At 40.2% G+C, this 21,819-nt stretch overlaps 1 protein-coding gene across 1 annotated transcript in view; it reads right to left on the reverse strand.

Annotated features, from left to right (window-relative positions):
- The window catches only part of CCDC192 (coiled-coil domain containing 192), a 172,119-nt gene that overhangs the window by 62,586 nt on the left and 87,714 nt on the right, over positions 1–21,819 (reverse strand). Inside the window, 1 exon segment of the mRNA XM_060007165.1 lies at positions 4,000–4,132. Within this exon segment, the coding sequence (XP_059863148.1) occupies positions 4,000–4,132 (133 nt within the window).

Genomic DNA, 21,819 nt, shown 5'->3' on the forward strand with positions numbered 1-21,819 from the left:
CCAAGGTCCTTTACAAAGTAACTTAGTGCTCCAAAACCAAAGGGAGCAGAGATGGTTTTGAAATCTAACCGTAGGTTCCTGCCTACTAATGTTTACCAAAAGGTGGACACAAGCTTTGAACGGGTATAATAGGCGTTTCACTGAATTCTGTGAGTGAATTAAACTGTGAGCACTTCAGATGCAGGTTGTGGAGGTGAGGCAAGGAATATGCCCTGGGCTGTGATTATCTGTACAAAGTAAGATCAGCAAACAAGGATAGGCTGTAAGTAAGTTTCCTGCAGTGCCAGTTTTATAATAAAGGTGTTTTGCTTTTTGTTTGAACTTGCCATTGACTAAAATCATTTATTTCCTTGGAGGTAGTTTAAGTACATAGCCAACGAAATAGTTTTTCTGTGTTTACGTGTTAAAAAAAATTTGGTAGCTCACTGTTTCATCAATTTGAACATGCTTAAAAGTATTCCTAGTATTCCAGGACATTCCTCTGATCAGAGGTTGAATGGCAACCTTATAAATAGTCTTACTTAGAAAATGAACCAAACAGGGAAAAATTGTGCACCTTTGCATAAAAAGAAATTCTAATTTATTTGCATCCATCTCTTTAATCTGCTTGTTATAACTATAGGCACTGGTTTGTAACTATAGCAGAGAAGTAGCTTCATGTTAATCCAGATAGCATGTCAATTAGAATCAACACTTTTTCCCCTCCTGCATTTTCAATTGTTACAATAAGATCAGCTTTCAGAGTAGACGACCACGATGTCCCTTGATGGAGGCTGGAAGGGGTCTCCTTTCCCAAAGTGGTTCACTCTCCATCTACTGTGGGGTCAGAAGTTATACTGCTGGACATTTATTTGTTGGATCATGAAGATCTTTTGTTCATCAAGAAGAATCTACTTAAAAAGTGCAAATACACATGGATGGGTGACTCATTAAGCATTTTATTATATTTTAACTTGATTACCAGCTGAAAGTGGATCGGACATATTGATTTTGTGCCTCGCTCTTTCTTTCCTGCAATGGGCTATCCCTTCCTTTAAGGAAGTATTCTTCTCCCAGTCCAGCTCTGTGCTTCTGGGAGCCGCTATTCACAACATCCTCCTTTCCCCCTCTTATTTCCCTGTGCCCCTCCGCCCGGCGGCTGGTGCATGACCAGGCTTGTCCAACCATACTTCCCCACCCCTGGCTACAAAGATTGATTCATGGCCCTGGATGAGTACCCAACCCAAACCAGGACAGAGTATTTTCTTGTACTTTTTCTAACTGGAGCTGGTGGAAAAATGCTTTTTTTCCTCTCTGGAGGAGAGATAAGGAGGGCAGCCCTTAATTAATTGTGGCCATGTGTCCAGACTCTCCTGACATCCCACTTGAGGGAATGAAAGTCTCAATGCAGAGAGAAGCAGAGTGGAGAGACACAGGTGCCCTGATGGGATCTGAGACCCTGAATCTATGGGACTCTAAGGCTGATGGCATGCACTTTCTTAGTTTGTTTACGCTTCTGCCAATACATCACCCTTTCTCCTTAAGCTATTATAACTGGGGGCATCTGCCATTCACAAACAGATGTCTAAAAACCAAAAACAAGCATTTTATAAAAGGACACAGGACTAACTAGGGAAGGAGTGGTGTTTTGGTCAAGGACTATGTGTGGGAGCTGGGTCAACCCTAATTGTCCAGCGTTTAAATGGGATTCATTGTGTGTTAAAGTTACCTACATCTTTTCAGACTTTACTTTCAAATCAATTGAGAGGTAGGGCAAGGTGACCAAAGTCTCTGAGAATGAGAGCTCATATTACTCTGGGGCCACAACGGCCTTGACAATCTCCTGGGTTATTGAATGCAGGGTGAGGCTGCGTGAGACCCATGGGAGAGTAAGATTGTGCAAATATTTGGTTTAAGACCTTCCTGCTGTATGTCAGTTCACTGACTCAGGTTCTCCACCAAATAAAAGAAGCAACACATGGGTTGAAAAGGGAGTCCCTGCTTTCATCCATAATTGACCTTGGAGTACTTGACTTTATTTAAATTTATATCTGTTCATAATACATTAGGGTTTTTGTTTTGTTTTTTCCTGTACAGGTAGTTTTTTCCCCTTTTAAACAGAAATATAGAGAAAAAAATGGACAAAGAAGCAAAGGTGGGATTTAATGTTTTCTAACCTCCCTCCACAACCATTAGAGTCCTCGTGCCTCAGTACTATTTTAATTTTGACCCATCAAACTCTCAAAGGGACAAAATCATCATTAGATAGCAAATGATATTATTTTTGTCAAAAATGAGAGTAATGAGGGCTTCCCTGGTGGTGCAGTGGTTGAGAGTCCGTCTGCTGATGCAGGGGACACGGGTTTGTGCCCCGGTCTGGGAGGATCCCGCATGCCGTGGAGCGGTTGGGCCCGTGGACCATGGCCGCTGGGCCCGTGGGCCATGGCCGCTGGGCCTGCGTGTCTGGAGCCTGTGCTCCGCGACGGGAGAGGCCACAGCAGTGAGAGGCCTGCGTACCGCAAAGAAGAAAAAAAAAGAGAGAGAGAGTAATGAGAAGTAGATACCTTGCAATAAAATCTTTTTTTCCACTAGATTCAAAATACAGTTGAGAAGTTGAAAGCTTCTCTCAGGTGAGCTGGAGAACTTTCTCCAATGTGCTGTACAATCATCATGAGCTTCTTCTTATGCAACCAATTTGAAATATGGCCATGATACCTTAGAATAAAGACCTTTAAATGCATAATATTCTCTATTGGATTTTATTCTTTTAGGTTTCAAGGTGGTGAAAGCAAATTAAACTGTCTTTATGTTGTTCTGTGGAAAGAGAAAAGGCTGCGTTTCAAAGTGATGGTGTTACATGCCATTTCAATCTCGGGGAAGTGCTATTCAAAATTGAAAATTAAAACCAAACTCATATTAAACAGTTTCCCATGTGGGCAGGATGCTGGGAGTGTCTCACTTTCTGCAGCCACCACGTCACCTACTTTCTCCTCCTCCACTATTTCCACAGTCCTCCTCTTTTTTCATAATTACTTATGAGTAATAAAGGAAGCAGGAGTAAGAACAATTGCATGTTCCTGGCTTTACAAGAGTGCTGCACATCAAAGGAAAACATTCATCCCAAGGAATCATAGTTTTGCAAGAGTTCCACCCGGCAGAATGAGGTTTGCTATCGCTGCCGCAGAGCAGAGAAATAGCCTCACTGCACCAGAGCTGCGCAGGCGCCCTGGGGTGATTGCCCAGGTTGCCACACATGTCTGTCCTGGGGCAAGGTAATAATCCACATCTCTAAGTCTGTGCTTATTCTTGTGGAATCCGTAAATGTACTTGCTTCGGAGGTTATTCTGAGAATTAAACGCACATGAAATACTGAGTAAAATGCCTGCCATGTAGTATTAAATGTGAACTCATATTATTGCTGATGATGACAGTCCGAGGGGTTTTCTCCCCCAGGTTGGTAATCATCTCTGAGAGAAAACTTTTTAAAAAATCCAAACCAGAGTGGCTATTAAATTTTTCTGAACCACCCAGATTTCATTCCCAACCAGGCTCCGCTGTTTGTTTCTAGCTCGTTAGCCTATCGTTAAAACACAAATTTCTTTCCTTCCCCATGGCCGTCTTAGTCAGTCTGTTGGCCCGTCTACACTTTTAGAAAAGCCCCTCTCCTTGCCCCACTTCAGAGCCCCGTCCCTGGGGGCCTGAGGTCTCCTCCTTGGGCCCTGCTCTTCCCTCACGGCCACCCAGCAAGACACTTATCAGACCTGTTTCAGTCCCCTCTTCAGTCTCAGAGACTCTTCTTTAAGGAACCGCTTATTCATCCCCTGCCTCTCGCACGGTGAAATCACACCCAGCTTGGAGTTAGGAGTTTGCGTGCTGTCTCTAATCATGCAGAATGGAGATCGGGCCAGACCAGCACACTGCCTGGCACTGTGGCCTTGCTTTCTGCTTTGTTGCCAGAAAAGCTATATGCATCACCTAGGACCAAGGGCCAGTGTGTGACTGTCACATGGTAATACTGACCTCTAGGGGCTGGCTTTCCTTCACGTAGAGTCTTTATCTTCTCATTGAGTTCCAGGACTGTGATGGCAGCCTCTTGCTTAGCTGTTGCCAAATCAGTTTGTAGCTTTTCCAGTTTCCTTTTGTGCTTTAGTTTCTTAAAGAAATAAGAGTTTCCGTCACTAGAGACACATGCATCAAAGGAATAAAAAGAACTAATGATGTCTGAACAAACAGGGCCTTTGAAAGCCGGCTTAGATGAAATGCTCCCTGTTCATCTAGACTGGGTCCTGTCTGAGGTACATGTGCTCCTGTCAGAGACCTGGAATCACCAACAATAAAAGCCTACTCTCTGCATCATAGTATCATTCACCCTATTGAATGGTTTTTATCTGGATCTGAGCCTTGTGTTTTGGCTGCTTATATAGAGAGAGGCAATTAGAAAAGAACTCTAGCTGGCAGTCTGCATTTTACCATTGAAGTGCCCAAACCTGAAAACATCTGATTTTTTTTCCAGTCTGTACGTAGACTCACATGAAATAATCACCGCCTTGATTCTGTCACTTCTGCCCTAACACCATAACGGTGTGCATTCAAATAAACTCTAAAACATGTGATGCTGCCATGAAATGCTGATGTTTATAAATATTTACCAGGGTATCTATTTAGAGAATTCGAGACAGTGGTCAGTGGTAAGAGGGTTTTCAAGCAATTGAAATAGCAAGGACAGGAATTCCTTGCTATAAAATAATCTGATTTATGACATCGAGACCTTTGAAGGAACTACATTAAGAAGTTGTTACGTAACCAAAGGATTCCCATTGAAACTCTATGACTAGAAGGCTCCATTTATGGTTCTCACGATGGATTTGATTTATCAAACTTGGATTTCTCTGCAACTACAGAGAAGCTGTCTGTTGTGAAAAGTTCTGCGTTTGCATTTTTGTGTTGCTGCCTTTCCACTGAAGAGCTCACCTTGCCAAGTCTTTGTGGGCTGGTAATTAGGAAGCCCAGAAAATAAACGACTAAAATTTCTTGACATAAATCTTGAGATAAGGAAAGGAATAGTTTTTGCTCACCAGGGAAGATGGTGTTCCCTGATCTTTAAAAAGAGTACACTCAGGTAGCAGGGAATCACTCCCTGTTTTGAGAGTAAAGCCAATAAAATCAGTTTATCAAAGATGGGATTAGATAGTCACAGACCTCTCATTTTAAAGACAGCAAGACAGGACTTCATGAAAGCTTAATTAATGGCATATGCCCGGATAAAAGAAAATGCATTATTCAAAGGAGAATGGTGGTCATGGAACTTCATTAAAGAGCATCAGAGGGGTGGAAGTGGGCAGAATTTACTCAGCCCGTCCAGGTGAGAGGCGCCCTGAGCCACAGACGTTCCGCTAGAGGAGCAGTTAACATTCATGTGCTCATTTTATCATTGTACTAATTATGAAGCACCCCTTTGGTGTTAGACACCGTGCTGGCCAGCTGTTAAAACAGTGCTGATAAGATCTCTTCTCCATGTCACTAAGACCTTCTTACTCACTGTCTTTCTCTGTGTCTCTGTTCACCTAAACCCTTCACAATTTGGCCTGTCATGCAGCTTAGTTCAGGGAGAGACTGAGCTGATGGAGAGATGCAGGTGCCTAAGTATTTGGTAGCTGTGTTTCTGACAGTAAATTAAATTGTCTTGCTAATCTGTACTTCTCTCTCTTGTAAATTGGTTTGCATTAGCTTGTTCATGCAGACCTCATCTATCCCAGGTCTATGGTGATCACACCTGTGAGGGGCCTTTCCTGATGCTGCTTCAAGACGGCTCCGTGCTCAGATTTTTCACACTTTGCTTTTACCACTTAGGACATTGGGGATGGAAAGTGGGAGGAAGGATGTAGAAACGAAAATTGAGAAAGTGGAGGGAACGAGGGAAAGGATGGCAAGAGGGATTCAGAACAGAGTGCTAATGAGAAGTCTCAAAAAAGAACTGATAATGATATACCAGCTGAAGTGTCAGGGATTTGGTGTACTGATGAACACGATTTACACTGACACGTGTAGGAAGGTAAGACGGGTTGATGGATGGATAGAGAAACTGATAGATACGTGATAAAGTGAAGATAGCAAAGTGTCAGTTGTAGTGTCTAGCTATGAAGGATATAGGTGTTTACTATAAAATTATGTCAACTTTTCTGTATTGTGGAATTTTACATGATAAAATTTTGGGAGGAGAAAGAACTAAGGATTTAGTTTCCTTACATTGCCCCTCCCTTAATTCTTAATAGGTGGTATTCAAATTCTGAAAACGTGTCACATCTATTCGTATGCAGGTAAATATTCTTCCAGAAACTTTTCTCAGAGTAGACATTGATACTAAATAAAGCAAAAATAAATGCAAGTTGGTGAGAATTGCTGGCTGATCCCTAGGAGCTGGCATGGTGTCATTAAGTAAAACTCTTAACGAGCTACATTTCCATCCTGACGGGATGACTTAAGGGATAGCACACAGGAACTCAGTGGAAAGATATAGCGCTCCTCAGTATCACTTAAAATTTTCAGCTTTTCAGTTAAAAAGACAACTCTTTTTTTTTTTTTTTACATCTTTATTGGAGTATAATTGCTTTACAATGGTGTGTTAGTTTCTGCTTTATAACAAAGTGAATCAGTTATACATATACATATGTTCCCATATCTCTTCCCTCTTGCGAAAAAGACAACTCTTTTAAAAAATTCCCGTTTCCAGACCACCTTTTTGTCTTTCTCTTATTGTTTTTTGTCTCTTACTATTGTTATAATATTTGTCTATTTGCCTTATGATCTGAGAAAGAAGCTGAGGATATTTACTTTGGAGGAGACAGTATATATGGGAGTTATGACAATTGACTTCAGTTATCTAAGAGGTACTCAAGAGGAGAGGAGGTTGAGTCAAACAGTATTGTTCCAGAGATAGCATGAGAAACAATGTGGAGGAAACACAAGGAGGCAGATTGTGGCACAGCATGAGAAAGCACCCTCCAGCAGTTAGAGCTTGAATCCACAACAAGATAGGATGAGGCAAAGACCTCCTGCTCTGGGCAGACTCGGGCACAGCCTGCCGGGGTGGACATCTTCAGGCAGGCCCGGAGTAACCTCTGGGACCTGGGTCAAGAAGTAACTGGAGGTCTGGCTTACCCCCAACTCCTTCCACCCCTAGCCCTCCAGGGACACAGCACTTGCATGAATGGACACCTCAACCCTCATAGTCTCTAAGGTGGATACAGCTGTCAGAGATACTTTAGAGATAATTCTGGTATTTGTGAGATGTTGGCCAAGGAGGCCTGTGGGTCCCTCAGAATTCAAGAATAATGTGACTCAAAATGTATAAACTTTCTTATTCAGCTGTAAGAGAAAGGGGAGGGGAAATTTAAATTTAAAGTTGAATAAAGGACCTAGATTGGTTGCTTAAGATTTCTGTTTGGACTTTTTGGTTATTCAGATAAAGTTTAAAACAGTTTAACAGCATTGTCTTTTTTTAATTTTCTCCAGACAGAACTACTGTATGCTATTAATTCATAGCTTTAACCAAGTCCTTTGGGCATTTCTAAAAATTCCGTTTGCCAACATGTGTTTTATTAGTCATAGACATCAAATGATTTCAGTAACAATAATATTTTCCTTTGCTTTTTTGGCATTCTCTAGCCAGGCAACCAAGTGTTGTACTTGAATCTAATGGAGTTTGTTATGGTCTCCCCAGTAAGCAGGAGCTCCCCACAGTGATTACTGAAAGGATAGGAAGGCTTTATAGCTTAGAGGTAAATTCCTATTACCTTGCTCTTTTCCTACTTCTCCTACAGGGTGGACAGAGGGAGGAAATCATGTATTTGTGCAGTGTTTTGAAAAGGAAATATTTATCCATATCACATTGCTGAATAGCTTGCATTATACCAAGTCAGTGGGAATTAGGAATAATCAGGCAACTATTTATAGAAGAGTTTCAACACAGAGTTGCCAGCACTGTTTAAAATTTCTTGGTCTTTCTACACACTTTGAATCATGGCCTCGGATTCTAAAGCTGGGCTTTGTCAATTATTGGCCGTGAGAAATTAGGCCAGACGCATGACATCTTCAGGCTCTAGATCCCATTTCAAAGAGTTGGTGGGGATTAAATGACATAACACATAAATGACAGACCCCAGTGCTATGTTTGCAATGTAGTGGGTATGCCTTTCTGGTTTTTGTCATTATTCCTTGAAATACGTCAGGGAAACTCTAAACTGGCCACTAAAACACTAAAGTATCTTCTCTACAGATGACTCTGTCACACTTTACAAAAAATAAAATTTATACTTCATTGAAAGCAAAATTTTGTCTTTTCTTTCTTCTTTTCCTCCTCCTTTTTCTTCTTCTAAATTACTTTTCTGCCTGATTGCATTGATCTCCTCCTTACTTTGTATGGGTAGACAAAACTTAATGTCCTGAAACAGACATGCAAATAGCCTTGATCCAATCTCCTGCCAGAGCTGGCCCGACGCCTAGGCAAAGTAGGTGGCTGCCTTCCTGGAATGATATGAGGAGTGCTCTAAGGCCCTGCCTCTTGCTTCCTGTGGAATCTCTGTCTTGGGCCTGCCAGAGCACAGCTTCTTCCCATTTTGTCTGAAATCTACCCCATCCAGCCCACCGTCATTCCCTTAGAGAGCATGCATAACAGGTAGGTTTTGTCTCCAGAGGACTGCTGATAAAATGCTCACTACCAAGGACATATAAGAGAATGGTTTGAATACAGAAGGTATAGCTAGTTTTCTCCTTTCACTTCTCTTCTAACAACCCATCATTAATAATGAAACTATTAAAAGTGAGAGCAGCATTTGGATAAAACTTGGCTTAAACAATCAGTTTCACGTCTGTTGTTTTGTTTTATGTTTATACTGCCTCAGGTGAATATTTTAAAAGCCCAGGGACGATGAATATGTTCCATGGATGTTTCTTAGTGCTCTATGGCAAGCCTTTGATGTGGGGATCCCTTCACAGGTTGCACCTGTGGCTTCATCATCCTTAACCTGCACTCCCAATAGCCGCTGCTCATTGATGAAACCTAATTGTCATCTACGTTAGCGTCTCTATTTTGCAGAGGAGAGAGCTGAGGTCCCAGAGAGCTTGAGTAGATCTAATCATGGCGTCTAGTAAGGAAGTAGCTAAATTGACTTGAATCCAGGTCTTTCGATTCCAGATGCTGATTTTTATTTTCAATGGTAACATGAGGCTTCATTAATCAATAGCACCATTACTTTGTTAGGTTCGTAAAGGTAACCTTGGATAGTTACAGAGTGAGTACAAGTAGAAAGTCAATATAACAGAGTTGATTATAAAAGAGTAGGATTGAAGTGTGATGGTAAGGCCTTTATAGCTTGGGTTGTGATAGGCAGGCAGCCTTCCCTTATAGCCCACTTTTAACAGGAATTACTGGACTCAGGTCATTCTATATGATACATATGAGGGTTACACTTGATAGAAAGAATAATTTTTAGGTAATTGAGATCCTGCTAACTTCAAAAAAATAAGCTGCACCAATATCTACCAGCCAACTTGCTTTCATATAGCATCAGAATATCTGTACTGAAACAAATCCATTTCTGAGATAACGGGTACTGCTTGTACGTTCTTTCTTTATGTGAGTGTAACCCTGCCTCAATATTCTTACCCAGTAAACATTAATCGGGCTGACAACTGAGATTTTTTTTTTAACTTCTTTATTAGAGTATAATTGCTTTACAATGGTTGCAGCCGAGATTTTTGAGAAAGAACCTACAGTGCAATAAATAGATTTTTATATTATTAGCTGAGCACAGCACAGAACAAAATAGAGTGTTCAATAGGTCTTGTGAAAAGAAAACGTAGCCAGTGTTTGCTAAAGTCAAATCTACTTTTTGGGCTTACCATCTCAAATCACACCCTGAGAATGGCGGGAGAAGTGCACCTAAGTCACACACCTAACAGAGCCTGCTAGGAAGCCTATTTTTCAGTCCAACCCTCTCCGGCGACAGAGAAAGCCCAAAGGGCCAAAGATGTATGTGAAGCAATTTCAGCTTCTCAGCCCCACCTCTACAGGTGTGGGTAACATAGGCAAACATCCATAATGGAAGAGCACAGAAATCAGAGGACAGAATATACAGGTGGTGAAAAAGAGTTCCTATATCTGCCTTATGACAGCGCTGCCCATCTCCTCCAACATGATTATTAAAATAATGAAGAGCTTTTTCTCTGCAATGACTTTATTACTGGGCAGATACTTGTTTTGTTTTTCTGTGCTCAGCACTCCTTTGGAACTTGACTAAGGCTGCCTTCTGGGAAAAAATTTGTAGCTATTGGCCATCTGTGGCTTATCTTGAATCACAAAGCACAAGCATGTGTTCGAGGACTGAAAAATTAAGATCCTGAAGCACCAAGTTGCTTAACTCACCTTGAAGGGTTTTTCTGTGTGATAAAGAACCTAATTAAGTTAACCTTCCCAAGAAATATCCCTCTCCTTCAGAAACACCGCTCTTCCCTAAGAGCAGTGAAATTATAGGGGATATAGGCTTAGTGAGGATAGGAGCTGGTCTCAAAACAGCTTAACAAGTCATAAGGAAATCTAAGTAGAAGAGATGAAAATTATCATAGGAGAAATGATTCTCATATAGCATGAAATAGCTTTGTACAGTGTTTAAGAGAGAAAGCAGCAAAGTAGGAAGTTCTCTGTGATGTGTATTACTTTCCCATGAAAGACAATGTTTTTAAAAAACTGCTGCTTTCTTAATGCAAAATTGAAACAATTTTACAGCAGAAATTTTTAAGTTTAAGGTGAAATGGATCTGATCTCATATAAAAATGTTTACGATGTTAAAAGTAAGAGACTGAGTGTATGCGTGAATGTTTTGTAAATTGCTTAGTGGCATTGTATTAGTTAATACTGATAGTGATATTATTATTTTAGGATATTTATTCTTTATAAGTAGGACTTCTGAGATGTTGGTTCTTGGCAATGAATTATTGAGCAAAGGGCTTTACAGTGATATCTATTAGTCAAATATTCTCTAGGTGCAATTAAATGAGCAGTTTGTCCATTCTTTAATTTTTCAATTCCTTTAATCTGGTATATGTCTGGAAATAAAAATAATTTCATAAGAGGCAAGAATCTCAAGTTTCTCCCTAAAAAAATTTAAAGTTTCCAGTCAGGTTCATTGCAAGCCATGTCTGACGGTTAATTTGACTAAAGACATTTAAATGCATATGGAGAAATCACCAGGAATTAAAGCATCCAGCTTGACTCCTAGCTCAAGATTTGTCTAACTCTTTTACTTGAAAGGGAGGATTCACTTGAATATTAAACTAATCTGACAATATAAATTCAAGTGAGGAGAATAAATTGCTGAAGCAGATGTTCGGAAGTGACAACAGAATCAACGATACATAGTTCACATACGCTGAGACCAACTACTTTTATCTAAAACCTCAGACAGTGTTTAACAGTTCAGTTATTATTGCTTCCTAAACACTCTCTTTTCTTGATTTTCCTCCTCTCAGTTTCTTCTCAGCTATCCACTGTAATAAATAGGAAGTCATATTGTAAAAAAAGACTCAGAGGGGATATCAAGTGCCACTAAAACTGTGTCCTGGCCTTCAGTTAGAAAAATCGAATTCTTCAAAGATGCTACAGGAACAAAGCAAACAGTTGATATTCAAATAAATTACAAATATACAGTCTTGATGACTGTAGATATAACCCAATGATCAAAACTGAACTGCTTTAGGGTTCATTTGTCCAAGTGCTGCAAGGCAAGGTCACTTTGGGGGTCTCACTGCAAAGACATTTTGTAGTGCCCTCCCCCATTCTGTTCACATTCCTGATACCTTATGAATGTGTACTCATGATGCATGTGTGACAGATGACATTTTATCTAGTATTGGTGACACTGTAGTCTGTGTCCATTTGATAACAAGAAAACCATGTTTCCAATACTGCAACAAAAATTTTCTTTGGTTTTCTAAAACCTTTCAATCTGGTGATCATTCGCTTAGTCTCTCCCATAGGGCTTTCTTGCAGTTTCTGTTCTTGACCACTGGGGCAACCTGTACCATAAACCTTTAAAGATGACCCAAGAAATAGCAATGGTTTGCCACACCTGAAAACTTCCATTCTAAAAGGTGTCAGTCCTGCTCTGTGAAGGTGGCTGAACATTGGGGGAAACATTAAGCAACATTTACAACCTAAATTCAGTTTCACTCCTCATAATCCAGCTATGATTTTAGTTAAAATTTTTGGGTCTTTTGTGTCTGTGTGTCTGTGTGTGTGTCTGTGTGTGTCTGTGCGATTTAGCCCAGAAAACTTTTTTGTTTTTAACATCTTTATTGGAGTATAATTGCTTTACAATGGTGTGTTAGTTTCTGCTGTAAAACAAAGTGAATCAGCTATACTTATACATATATCCTCATAGCTCCTCCCTCTTGTGTCTCCCTTCCACCCTCCTTATCCCAGGAGGGATAGCTGGCCACAAAGCAGTGTTGGCCACAAAGCACTGACCTGATTGATCTCCCTGTACTATGCAGCTGATTCCCACTAGCTATCTATTTTACATTTGGTAGTGTATATATGTCCATGCCACTCTCTCACTCCATCCCAGCTTACATTTTCCCCTCCCTGTGTCCTCAAGTCCATTCTCTACGTCTGCGTCTTTATTCCTGTCCTGCCCCTAGGTTCCTCAGGACCATTTTTTTTTTCTTTTTTAGATTCCATATATATGTGTTAGCATATGGTATTTGTTTTTCTCTTTCTGACTTACTTCACTTGGTAAGACGGTCTCTAGGTCCATCCACCTCACTACAAATAACTCAATTTCGTTTCTTTTTATGGCTGAGCAATATTCCATTGTATATATGTACCACATCTTCTTTATCCATTCATCTGTCGATGGACTCTTAGGTTGCTGCCATGTCCTAGCTATTGTTAATAGAGCTGCAGTGAACATTGTGGTACATGACTCTTTTTGAATTATGGTATCTCACGGTATATGCCCAGTAGTGGGATTGCTGGGTCATATGGTAGTTCTATTTTTAGTTTTTTCAGGAACCTCCATACTGTTCTCCATAGTGGCTGTATCAATTTACATTCCCACCAACAGTGCAAGAGGGTTCCGTTTTCTCCGCACCCTCTCCAGCATTTAATGTTTGTAGATTTTTTGATGATGGCCAATTCTGACTGGTGTGAGGTGATAACTCATTGCAGTTTTGATTTGTATTTCTCTACTGATTGGTGACGTTGAGCGTCCTTTCATGTGTTTGTTGGCAATCAGTATATCTTCTTTGAAGAAATGTCTATTTAGGTCTCATGCCCGTTTTTGGATTGGGTTGTTTTTTTTAAATATTGAACTGCATGAGCTGCTTGTATATTTTGGAGATTAATCCTTTGTCAGTTGCTTCATTTGCAAATATTTTCTCCCATTCTGAGGGTTGTCCTTTGGTCTTGTTTATGGTTTCCTTTGCTGTGCAAAAGCTTTTAAGTTTCATTAGGTGACATTTGTTAATATTTGTTTCTATTTCCATTTGTTTCTAGGAGGTGGATCAAAAAGGATCTTGCTGTGATTTATGTCATAGAGTGTTCTGCCTATGTTTTCCTCTAAGAGTTTTATAGTGTCTGGCCTTACATTTAGGTCTTTAATCCATTTTGAGTTTATTTTTGTGTATGGTGTTAGGGAATGTTCTAATTTCATTCTTTTACATGTAGCTGTCCAGTTTTCCCAGCACCACTTATTGAAGAGGCTGTCTTTTCTCCATTGAACATTCTTCCCTCCTTTTTCAAAGCTAAGGTGACCATAGTTACATGGGTTTGTCTCTGGGCTTTCTATCCTGTTCCATTGATCTATATTTCTGTTTTTGTGCCAGTACCATACTGTCTTGATTAGTGTAACTTTGTAGTATAGTCTAAAGTCAGGGAGCCTGATTCCACCAGCTCCTTTTTTCTTTCTCAAGACTGCATGGGGTCTTGCAGGGGTCTTTGTGTTTCCATACAAATTGTGAAATTTTTTGTTTTAGTTCTGTGAAGAATGCCATTGGTAGTTTGATAGGGATTGCATTGAATTTGTAGATTGCTTTGGTACTCTAGCCATTTTCACAATATTCATTCTTCCAATCCAAGAACATGGTATATCTCTCCATCTGTTTGTCTTGTCTTTAATTTCTTTCATCAGTGTTTTATAGTTTTCTGCATACAGGTCTTCTGTCTCCTTAGGTAGGTTTATTCCTAGATATTTTATTCTTTTTGTTGCAAGGGTAAATGGAAGTGTTTCCTTAATTTCTCTTTCAGATTTTTCATCATTAGTATATAGGAATGCAAGAGATTTCTGTGCATTAATTTTGTATCCTGCTACTTTACCAAATGCATTGATTAGCTCTAGTAGTTTTCTGGTGGCATCTTTAGGATTCTGTATGTATAGTATCATGTCATCTGCGAGCAGTCACACTTTTCCTTCTTTTCTGATTTGGATTCTTTTATTTCTTTTTCTTCTCTGATTGCTGTGGCTAAAACTTCCAAAACTATGTTAAATAATAGTGGTGACAGTGCACAACCTTGTCCTGTTCCTCATCTTAGTGGAAGTGGTATCATTTTTTCACCATTGAGACCTATGATGGCTGTGGGTTTGTCATGTATGGCCTTTATTATGTTGATGTAAGTTCCCTCTATGCCCACTTTCTGGAGGGTTTTTATCATAAATGGGTGTTGAATTTTGTCAAAAGCTTTTTCTGCATCTATTGAGATGATCATATGGTTTTTTTCCTTCAGTTTGTTAATATGGTTTATCACATTGATTGATTTGTGTATATGGAAGAATCCTTGTGTTCCTGGGATAAACCCCACTTGATCATGGTGTATGATCCTTTTAATGTGCTGTTGGATTCTGTTTGCTAGTATTTATTGAGGATTTTTGCATCTATGTTCATCATTGATAATGGCCTGTAGTATTCTTTCTTTGTGACATCTTTTTCTGTTTTTGGTATCAGGGTGATGGTGACCTCATAGAATGAATGAGTTTTGGAGTGTTCCTCCTCTTCTATATTTTGGAAGAGTTTGAGAAGGATAGGTGTTAGCTCTTCTCTAAATGTTTGATAGAATTCACCTGTGAAGGCATCTGGTCCTGGCTTTTGTTTGTTGGAAGATTTTTTTTATTTTTTTATTGCGGTACGTGGGCCTCTCATTGCTGTGGCCTCTCCTGTTGTGGAGCACAGGCTCCGGACATGCAGGCTCAGTGGCCCTGGCTCACAGGCCCAGCCACTCCGCGGCATGTGCGATCTTCCCAGACCGGGGCACGAACTCATGTCCCTTGCATCGGCAGGCAGACTCTCAACCACTGCGCCACCAGGGAAGACCTTGTTGGAAGATTTTTAATCACAGTTTCAATTTCAGTGTTGGTGATTGGTCTGTTTATATTTTCTGTTTCTTCCTAGTTCAGTCTCGGAAGGTTGTGCTTTTCTAAGAATTTGTCCATTTCTTCCAGGTTGTTCATTTTATTGGCATTTAGTTGCTTGTAGTAATCTCTCATGATCCTTTCTATTTTTGCAGTGGCAGTTGTTACTTTCCTTTTTCATTTCTAAATCTATTGATTTGAGTCTTCTCCCTTTTTTTCTTGATGAGTCTGGCTAATGGTTTAACAATTTAGTTTATCTTCTCAAAGAACCAGCTTGTAGTTTTATCGATCTTTGCTATTGTTTCCTTCCTTTCTTTTTCATTTATTTCTGATCTGATCTTTATGATTTCTTTTCTTCTGCTAACTTTGGGTTTTATTAGTTCTTTCTTCTCTAATTGCTTTAGGTGTAAATTTAGGTTATTTATTTGAGATTTTCTTGTTTCTTGGGGTAGGGTTGTATTGCTATAAACTTCCCTCTTAGAGCTGCTTTTGTTGCATCCCATAGGTTTTGGGTCATCATGTTTTCATTGTCATTTATTTCTAGGTATTTTTTGGCTTCCTTTCTGATTTCTTCAGTGATCGCTTGGTTATTTAGTAGTGTATTGTTTAGCCTCCATGTATTTGTATTTTTTACAGGTTTTTTCCTGTAATTACTTGATACGATTTCAATTTTCTTAAATTTACCAAGGCTTGATTTGTGACCCAAGGTAGGATCTATCCTGGAGCCTGTTCCCTGAGCACTTGTGAAGAAAGTGTATTCTGTTGTTTTTGGATGGAATATCCTATAAATATCAATTAAGTCATCTTGTTTAATGTGTCATTTAAAGCTTGCGTTTCCTTACTTATTTTCATGTTGGATGATGTGTCCATTGGTGAAAGTGGGGTGTTAAAGTCCCCTATTATGATTGTGTTACTGTTGATTCCCCCTTTTATGGCTGTTAGCATTTGCCTAATGTAGTGAGGTGCTTCTATGTTGGGTGCATAAATATTTACAATTGTTATATCTTCTTCTTGGAGTGATCCCTTGATCATTATGCAGTGTCCTTATTTGTCACTTAAAATAGTCTTTATTTTAAAGTCTATTTTGTCTGATATGAGAATTGCTACTCCAGTTTTCTTTTGATTTCCTTTTGCGTGGAACAGCTTTTTCCATCCCAGCAGTCTGTATGTGTCCCTAGGTCTGAAGTGGGTCTCTTGTATACAGCATATATACAGTCTTATTTTTGTATCCATTCAGCCAGTCTGTGTCTTTTGGTTGGAGCATTTAATCCATTTACGTTTTAGGTAATTATTGATATGTATGTTCCTATTACCATTTTCTTAATTGTTTTGGGTTTGTTTTTGTATATCTTTTCCTTCTCTTGTGTTTCCTGGCTAGAGAATTTCCTTTATTATTTGCTATAAAGCTGGTTTGGTGGTGCTGACTTTTCTTAGCTTTTGCTTGTCTGTAAAGTTTCAATTTCTCCATTGCATCTGAATGAGATCCTTGCTGGTAGAGTAATCTTGGTTGTAGGCTTTTCCTTTTCATCACTTTAAATAGTCCTGCCAGTCCCTTCTGACTTGCAGAGTTTCTGCTTTGAAATCAGCTGTTAACCTTATGGGGATTCCCTTGTTTGTTATTTGTTGCTTTTCCCTTGCTGCTTTTAATATTTTTTTCTTTGTATTTAATTTTTGATAGTTTGATTAATATGTGTCTTGGCATGTTTCTCCTTGGATTTATCCTGTATGGGACTCTCTGCACTTTCTGGACTTGATTGACTATATCCTTTCCCATATTATGGAAGTTTTCAACTATAACCTCTTCATATATTTTCTCAGTCCCTTTCTTTTTCTCTTTCTCTTCTGGGACCCCTATAATTCGAGTGTTGGTGCATTTAATGTTGTCCCAGAAATCTCTGAGACTGTCCTCAATTCTTTTCATTCTCTTTTCTTTATTCTGCTCTGTGTTAGTTGTTTCCACTATTTTATCTTCCAGATCACTTATCCATTCTTCTGCCTCAGTTTTTCTATTGATTCCTTCTAGAGAATTTTAAGTTTCATTTATGTGCTGTTCATCATTGTTTGTTTGCTCTTTAGTTCTCTAGGTCCTTGTTAAACGTTTCTTGTAATTTCTCCGTTCTATTTCCAAGATTTTGGGTCATCTTTACTGTCATTACTCTGAATTCTTTTTCAGGTAGACTGCCTATTTCCTCTTCACTTGTTCGGTCTGGTGGGTTTTTATCTTGCTCCTTCATCTGCTAAATATTTCTCTGTCTTCTCATTTTGCTTAACTTACTGTGTTTGGGTTCTCCTTTTCACAGGCTGCAGGTTCATAGTTCCCATTGTTTTTGGTGTCTGCCCCCAGTGGCTAAGGTTTTTTCAGTGGGTTGTGTAGGCTTCTTGGTGGAGGGGACTTGTGCCTGTGTTTTGGTGGATGAGGCTGGATCTTGTCTTTCTGGTGGCCAGGACCTTGTCTGGTGGTGTGTTTTAGGGTGTCTGTGAACTTATGATTTTAGCTTCTCTGCTAATGGGTGGGGCTGTGTTCCTCTCTTGCTAGTTGTTTGGCTTATGGTATCCAGCACTGGAGCTTGCTGGTCATTGAGTTGAGCTGCGTCTTAGCATTGAGATGGAGATCTCTGGGAGAGCTTTCGTTGTTTGATATTATGTGGGGCTGGGAGGTCTCTGGTGGACAAATGTCCTGAACTCAGCTCTACCAACTAAGAGGCTCCAGCCAGAGCCTGGCCGGAGCACCAAAACCCTGTCAGCCACATGGCTCAGAATAAAAAGGAGAACAAAAAAGAAAGAAGGTAAAGAATAAAATAAAATAAAGTTATTAAAATTAAAAAATATATTATTAAAACTAAAAAAGTAATTGAAAGAAAGAAAGAAGAGTGCAACCAAACCAATAAACAAATTCACCCATGATAACAAGTGCTAAAAATTATGAAAAACAAAACCCAACAGACAGAACCCTAGGACAAATGGTAAAAGCACAGCTATACAGACAAAAGCACACAAAGAAGCATACACATACACGCTCACAAAAAGAGAAAAAGGGGAAAAATATATATATATATATAACAAAGGAAGAGAGTAACCAAATCACTAATCAAATCTACCAATGATAATAAGCTCTAAATACTAAACTACGATAAACATAAAACCAGAAAGAAATTAGATGCAGAAAGCAAACCCCAATTCTACAGTTGCTCCCAAAGTCCAACACCTCAATTTTGGGATGATTCGTTGTCTATTCAGGTATTCCACAGATGCAGGGTACATCAAGTTGATTGTGGAGATTTAATCCACAGCTCCTAACGCTGCTGGGAGAGATTTCGCTTTCTCCTCTTTGTTTGCACAGCTCCTGGGGTCCAGCTTTGGATTTGGCCCCGCCTCTGCATGTAGGTCGCCTGAGGGCATCTGTTCCTGCCTGGACAGGACGGGGTTAAAGTAGCAGCTGATTTGGGGGCTCTGGCTCACTCAGACCAGGGGGGCAGGGCGGGGGAGGGTGGGGTATGGAATGCGAGGTGAGCCTGAGGCAGCAGAGGCCAGTGTGACGTTGCAGCAGCCTGAGGCATGCTGTGTGTTCTTCCGGGGAAGTTGTCCCTGGATCACGGGACCCTGGCAGTCATGGGCTGCACAGGCTCCTGGGAGGAGAGGTGTGGATAGTGACCTGTGCTTGCACACAGGCTTCTTGGTGGCTGCAGCAGCAGCCTTAGCATTTTCATGCCTGTCTCTTGTGTCTGCGCTAATAGCCACAGCTCGAGACCGTCTCTGGAGCTCGTTTAGGCGGTGCTCTGAATCCCCTCTCCTTGCGCACCCCAAAACAACGGTCTCTTGCCTCTTAGGCAGTTCCAGGTTTTTCCCGGACCCCCTCCCAGCTAGCTGTGGCGCACTAGCCCCCTTCAGGCAGTGTTCACGCCGCCAACCCCACTCCTCTCCCTGGGATCCGACCTCCAAAGCCCAAGCCTCAGCTCCCACCCACCACGCACCCCGGCGGGTGAGCAGGCAAGCCTCTCAGGCTGGTGAGTGCTGGTCGGCACTGATCCTCTGTGCGGGAATCTCTCCGCTTTGCCCTCCGCACCCCTGTTGCTGCGCTCTCCTCCGTGGCTCCGAAGCTTCCCTGTCCCACCCAGCCCCCATGTGTGCCAGTGAAGGGGCTTCCTAGTGTGTGGAAACTTTTCCTCCTTCACAGCTCACTCCCAGAGGTGCAGGTCCCATCCGTACTCTTTTGTCTCTGCTTTTTCTTTTTTCTTTTGCCCTACCCAGGAATGTGGGGAATTTCTTGCCTTTTGGGAAGTCTGAGGTCTTCTGCCAGCGTTCAGTAGATGTTCTGTAGGAGTTGTTCCACATGTAGATGTATTTTTGATGTATTTGTGGGGAGGAAGGTGATATCCATGTCTTACGCCACCACCATCTTGAAGGTACCCCCCCAGTTTACTTGGTCTTGTCTTCCACTATTTAGAGAAGCTGTCTTGTTTATGTCATGAAGCCACATTTCACAGATGGTGAGATAAGGATATTTGGATTATGTGTAGTTACTTTCAATAGTCCTTAGAACAAAAGTTAAATTTCAGAATCTGTTGCTGTATATGAATCAACTTTTGTGCATTCAAGATGATGTTGCAAAGGTATAACCCCACTGAAAGAGGCATTGTGAATAGTATGCAAAGAGTCAAGGGTTGTGGGGGAGGGAAGGTGTGACAATCATTGGAACTTTTGCTATGTAGATATTTGCAAGTTTCAGATTGCATATTTCAACAAGTCTAGACAAATGTCTTTGTTTTAAGACAAGTCACCAGATATGGATCGTTCCTTGGTTTTTTGGACTCAAAAGTCTGTCTCTCTTATTTCCCTCTCTTGCATGGTGTTTTCTCTAATTCCGTTAAGAAAGCTAGCAGTGAAAAGATAGCATATGAATCTAAACTTCCAAACAGGAGTCTTTAAGTAGATCTCAAAGTGCTATCTGGTAGACCTCTAAGCCTGTTTCCCATCAACACACCTTTGTTTCTGAGAAGGGCGAGGATAATTCATAGGGCGGGGAACATGTGTACTGGGCTTAAAGCTACTTGCCTCATCTCTCCCTATTGACTTCTGGTGTCACACTCTCCAGAGTCTGAGACTGATTGTAAGATTTAGGGATAATCAGATGTGTTGTTCATCAGGAACAAGTTGAAGATTTCTCAAGTTAGACAAATGGTGAGTTTTCTGTTCTGGTCCTGACCTAGAAAACCCACAGGAGAAATATTTGATCAACGCTTCTTTAGATTTGAACTTCCAGGTCATCCTTAGTAATAGGGGGAACAACACTGACTTGACAGGAGACCACCCAGATCTGGACATGTCATCTCCCCAGAAATACATACTTGGGACACCCTGGACTGAATCTAATCCCCTCTAGATAAGAATGAGGCTGACTCAATGCCAGCCAAGCCTTTATGAAACTAAAGTTTAGGAGATGCACAACAAGTAAATACTTTTTAACTATCTAAAAGAATGGATAGATGAATAATATGCTCCCTAATTTTGCTGAAATATCATGTGTTGAAGTTAAAGCTGACAGCTACTTTCTCTAATTTCAATTCTAGAGTGCCTTATCTAAACTGACAATATCAGTTACTGAGTCACAAATGCACATGGCTTTTCAACTGAAGACAACTTTTTTCTTTTTAATTGTCATAAAAAGCACGTGGCATAAAATTTATTATTGCAACCATTTCTAAGTATACAGTTCAGTAGTGCTAAATATATGCACATTGTTGTGCAACTAATCTCCAGAACTGTTTTATTTTGCAGAACTGAGACTCTTATACCCATTATATAACAACTCACCATTTCCCCCTCCTACTTTCTGTTTCTATGAATTTGACTACTCTCATACCTCACATAAGTGGAATTATACAATATTTGTCTTTTTCTTATTGCCTTGTTTCACTTAGCATAGTGTCCTCAAGTTTCATCCATGTTGTAGCATGTGTCAGAATTTCCTTCCTGTTAAAGGCTGAATAATATTCCATTGAATGTATGTATCAGATTTTGTTTGTCCATTCAACCACTGAAGGACACATGTTGCTTGTACCTCTTGTCTTTGTGTTGAAGACATTTCTTGCAGTAGCGATCATAGTAGTACGGTAATCACTTGTCTTTCCTAGATGAACTGAAACTTTTAATTACAAATTGCATTTTCATTTACTAAAAATGTTTACTTTTTGTTTTTGTTGTCAACCAGGAACATTGGTCCCAAATTGGGAAGTCATTTAGAAGTCATCTCAGATATTATTAAATGATTTTGGTAAGATTTCTATCAAAGATTTCTAAATCAGGCATTTATTTTATGTCTGACATAGGGCCTTCCTCCTTTTTAATAAAGGAAAGTCCAGTGATACTGTCAATACGACTTACAACTCTTTTGTTAGGAAATGTAAAACCCCACTGACAAACAGTCCTGGGATCATCAGGC

The sequence above is a fragment of the Delphinus delphis genome, chromosome 3 (genome assembly GCF_949987515.2).
Source record: "Delphinus delphis chromosome 3, mDelDel1.2, whole genome shotgun sequence".
Taxonomy (NCBI): Eukaryota; Metazoa; Chordata; class Mammalia; order Artiodactyla; family Delphinidae; genus Delphinus; species Delphinus delphis.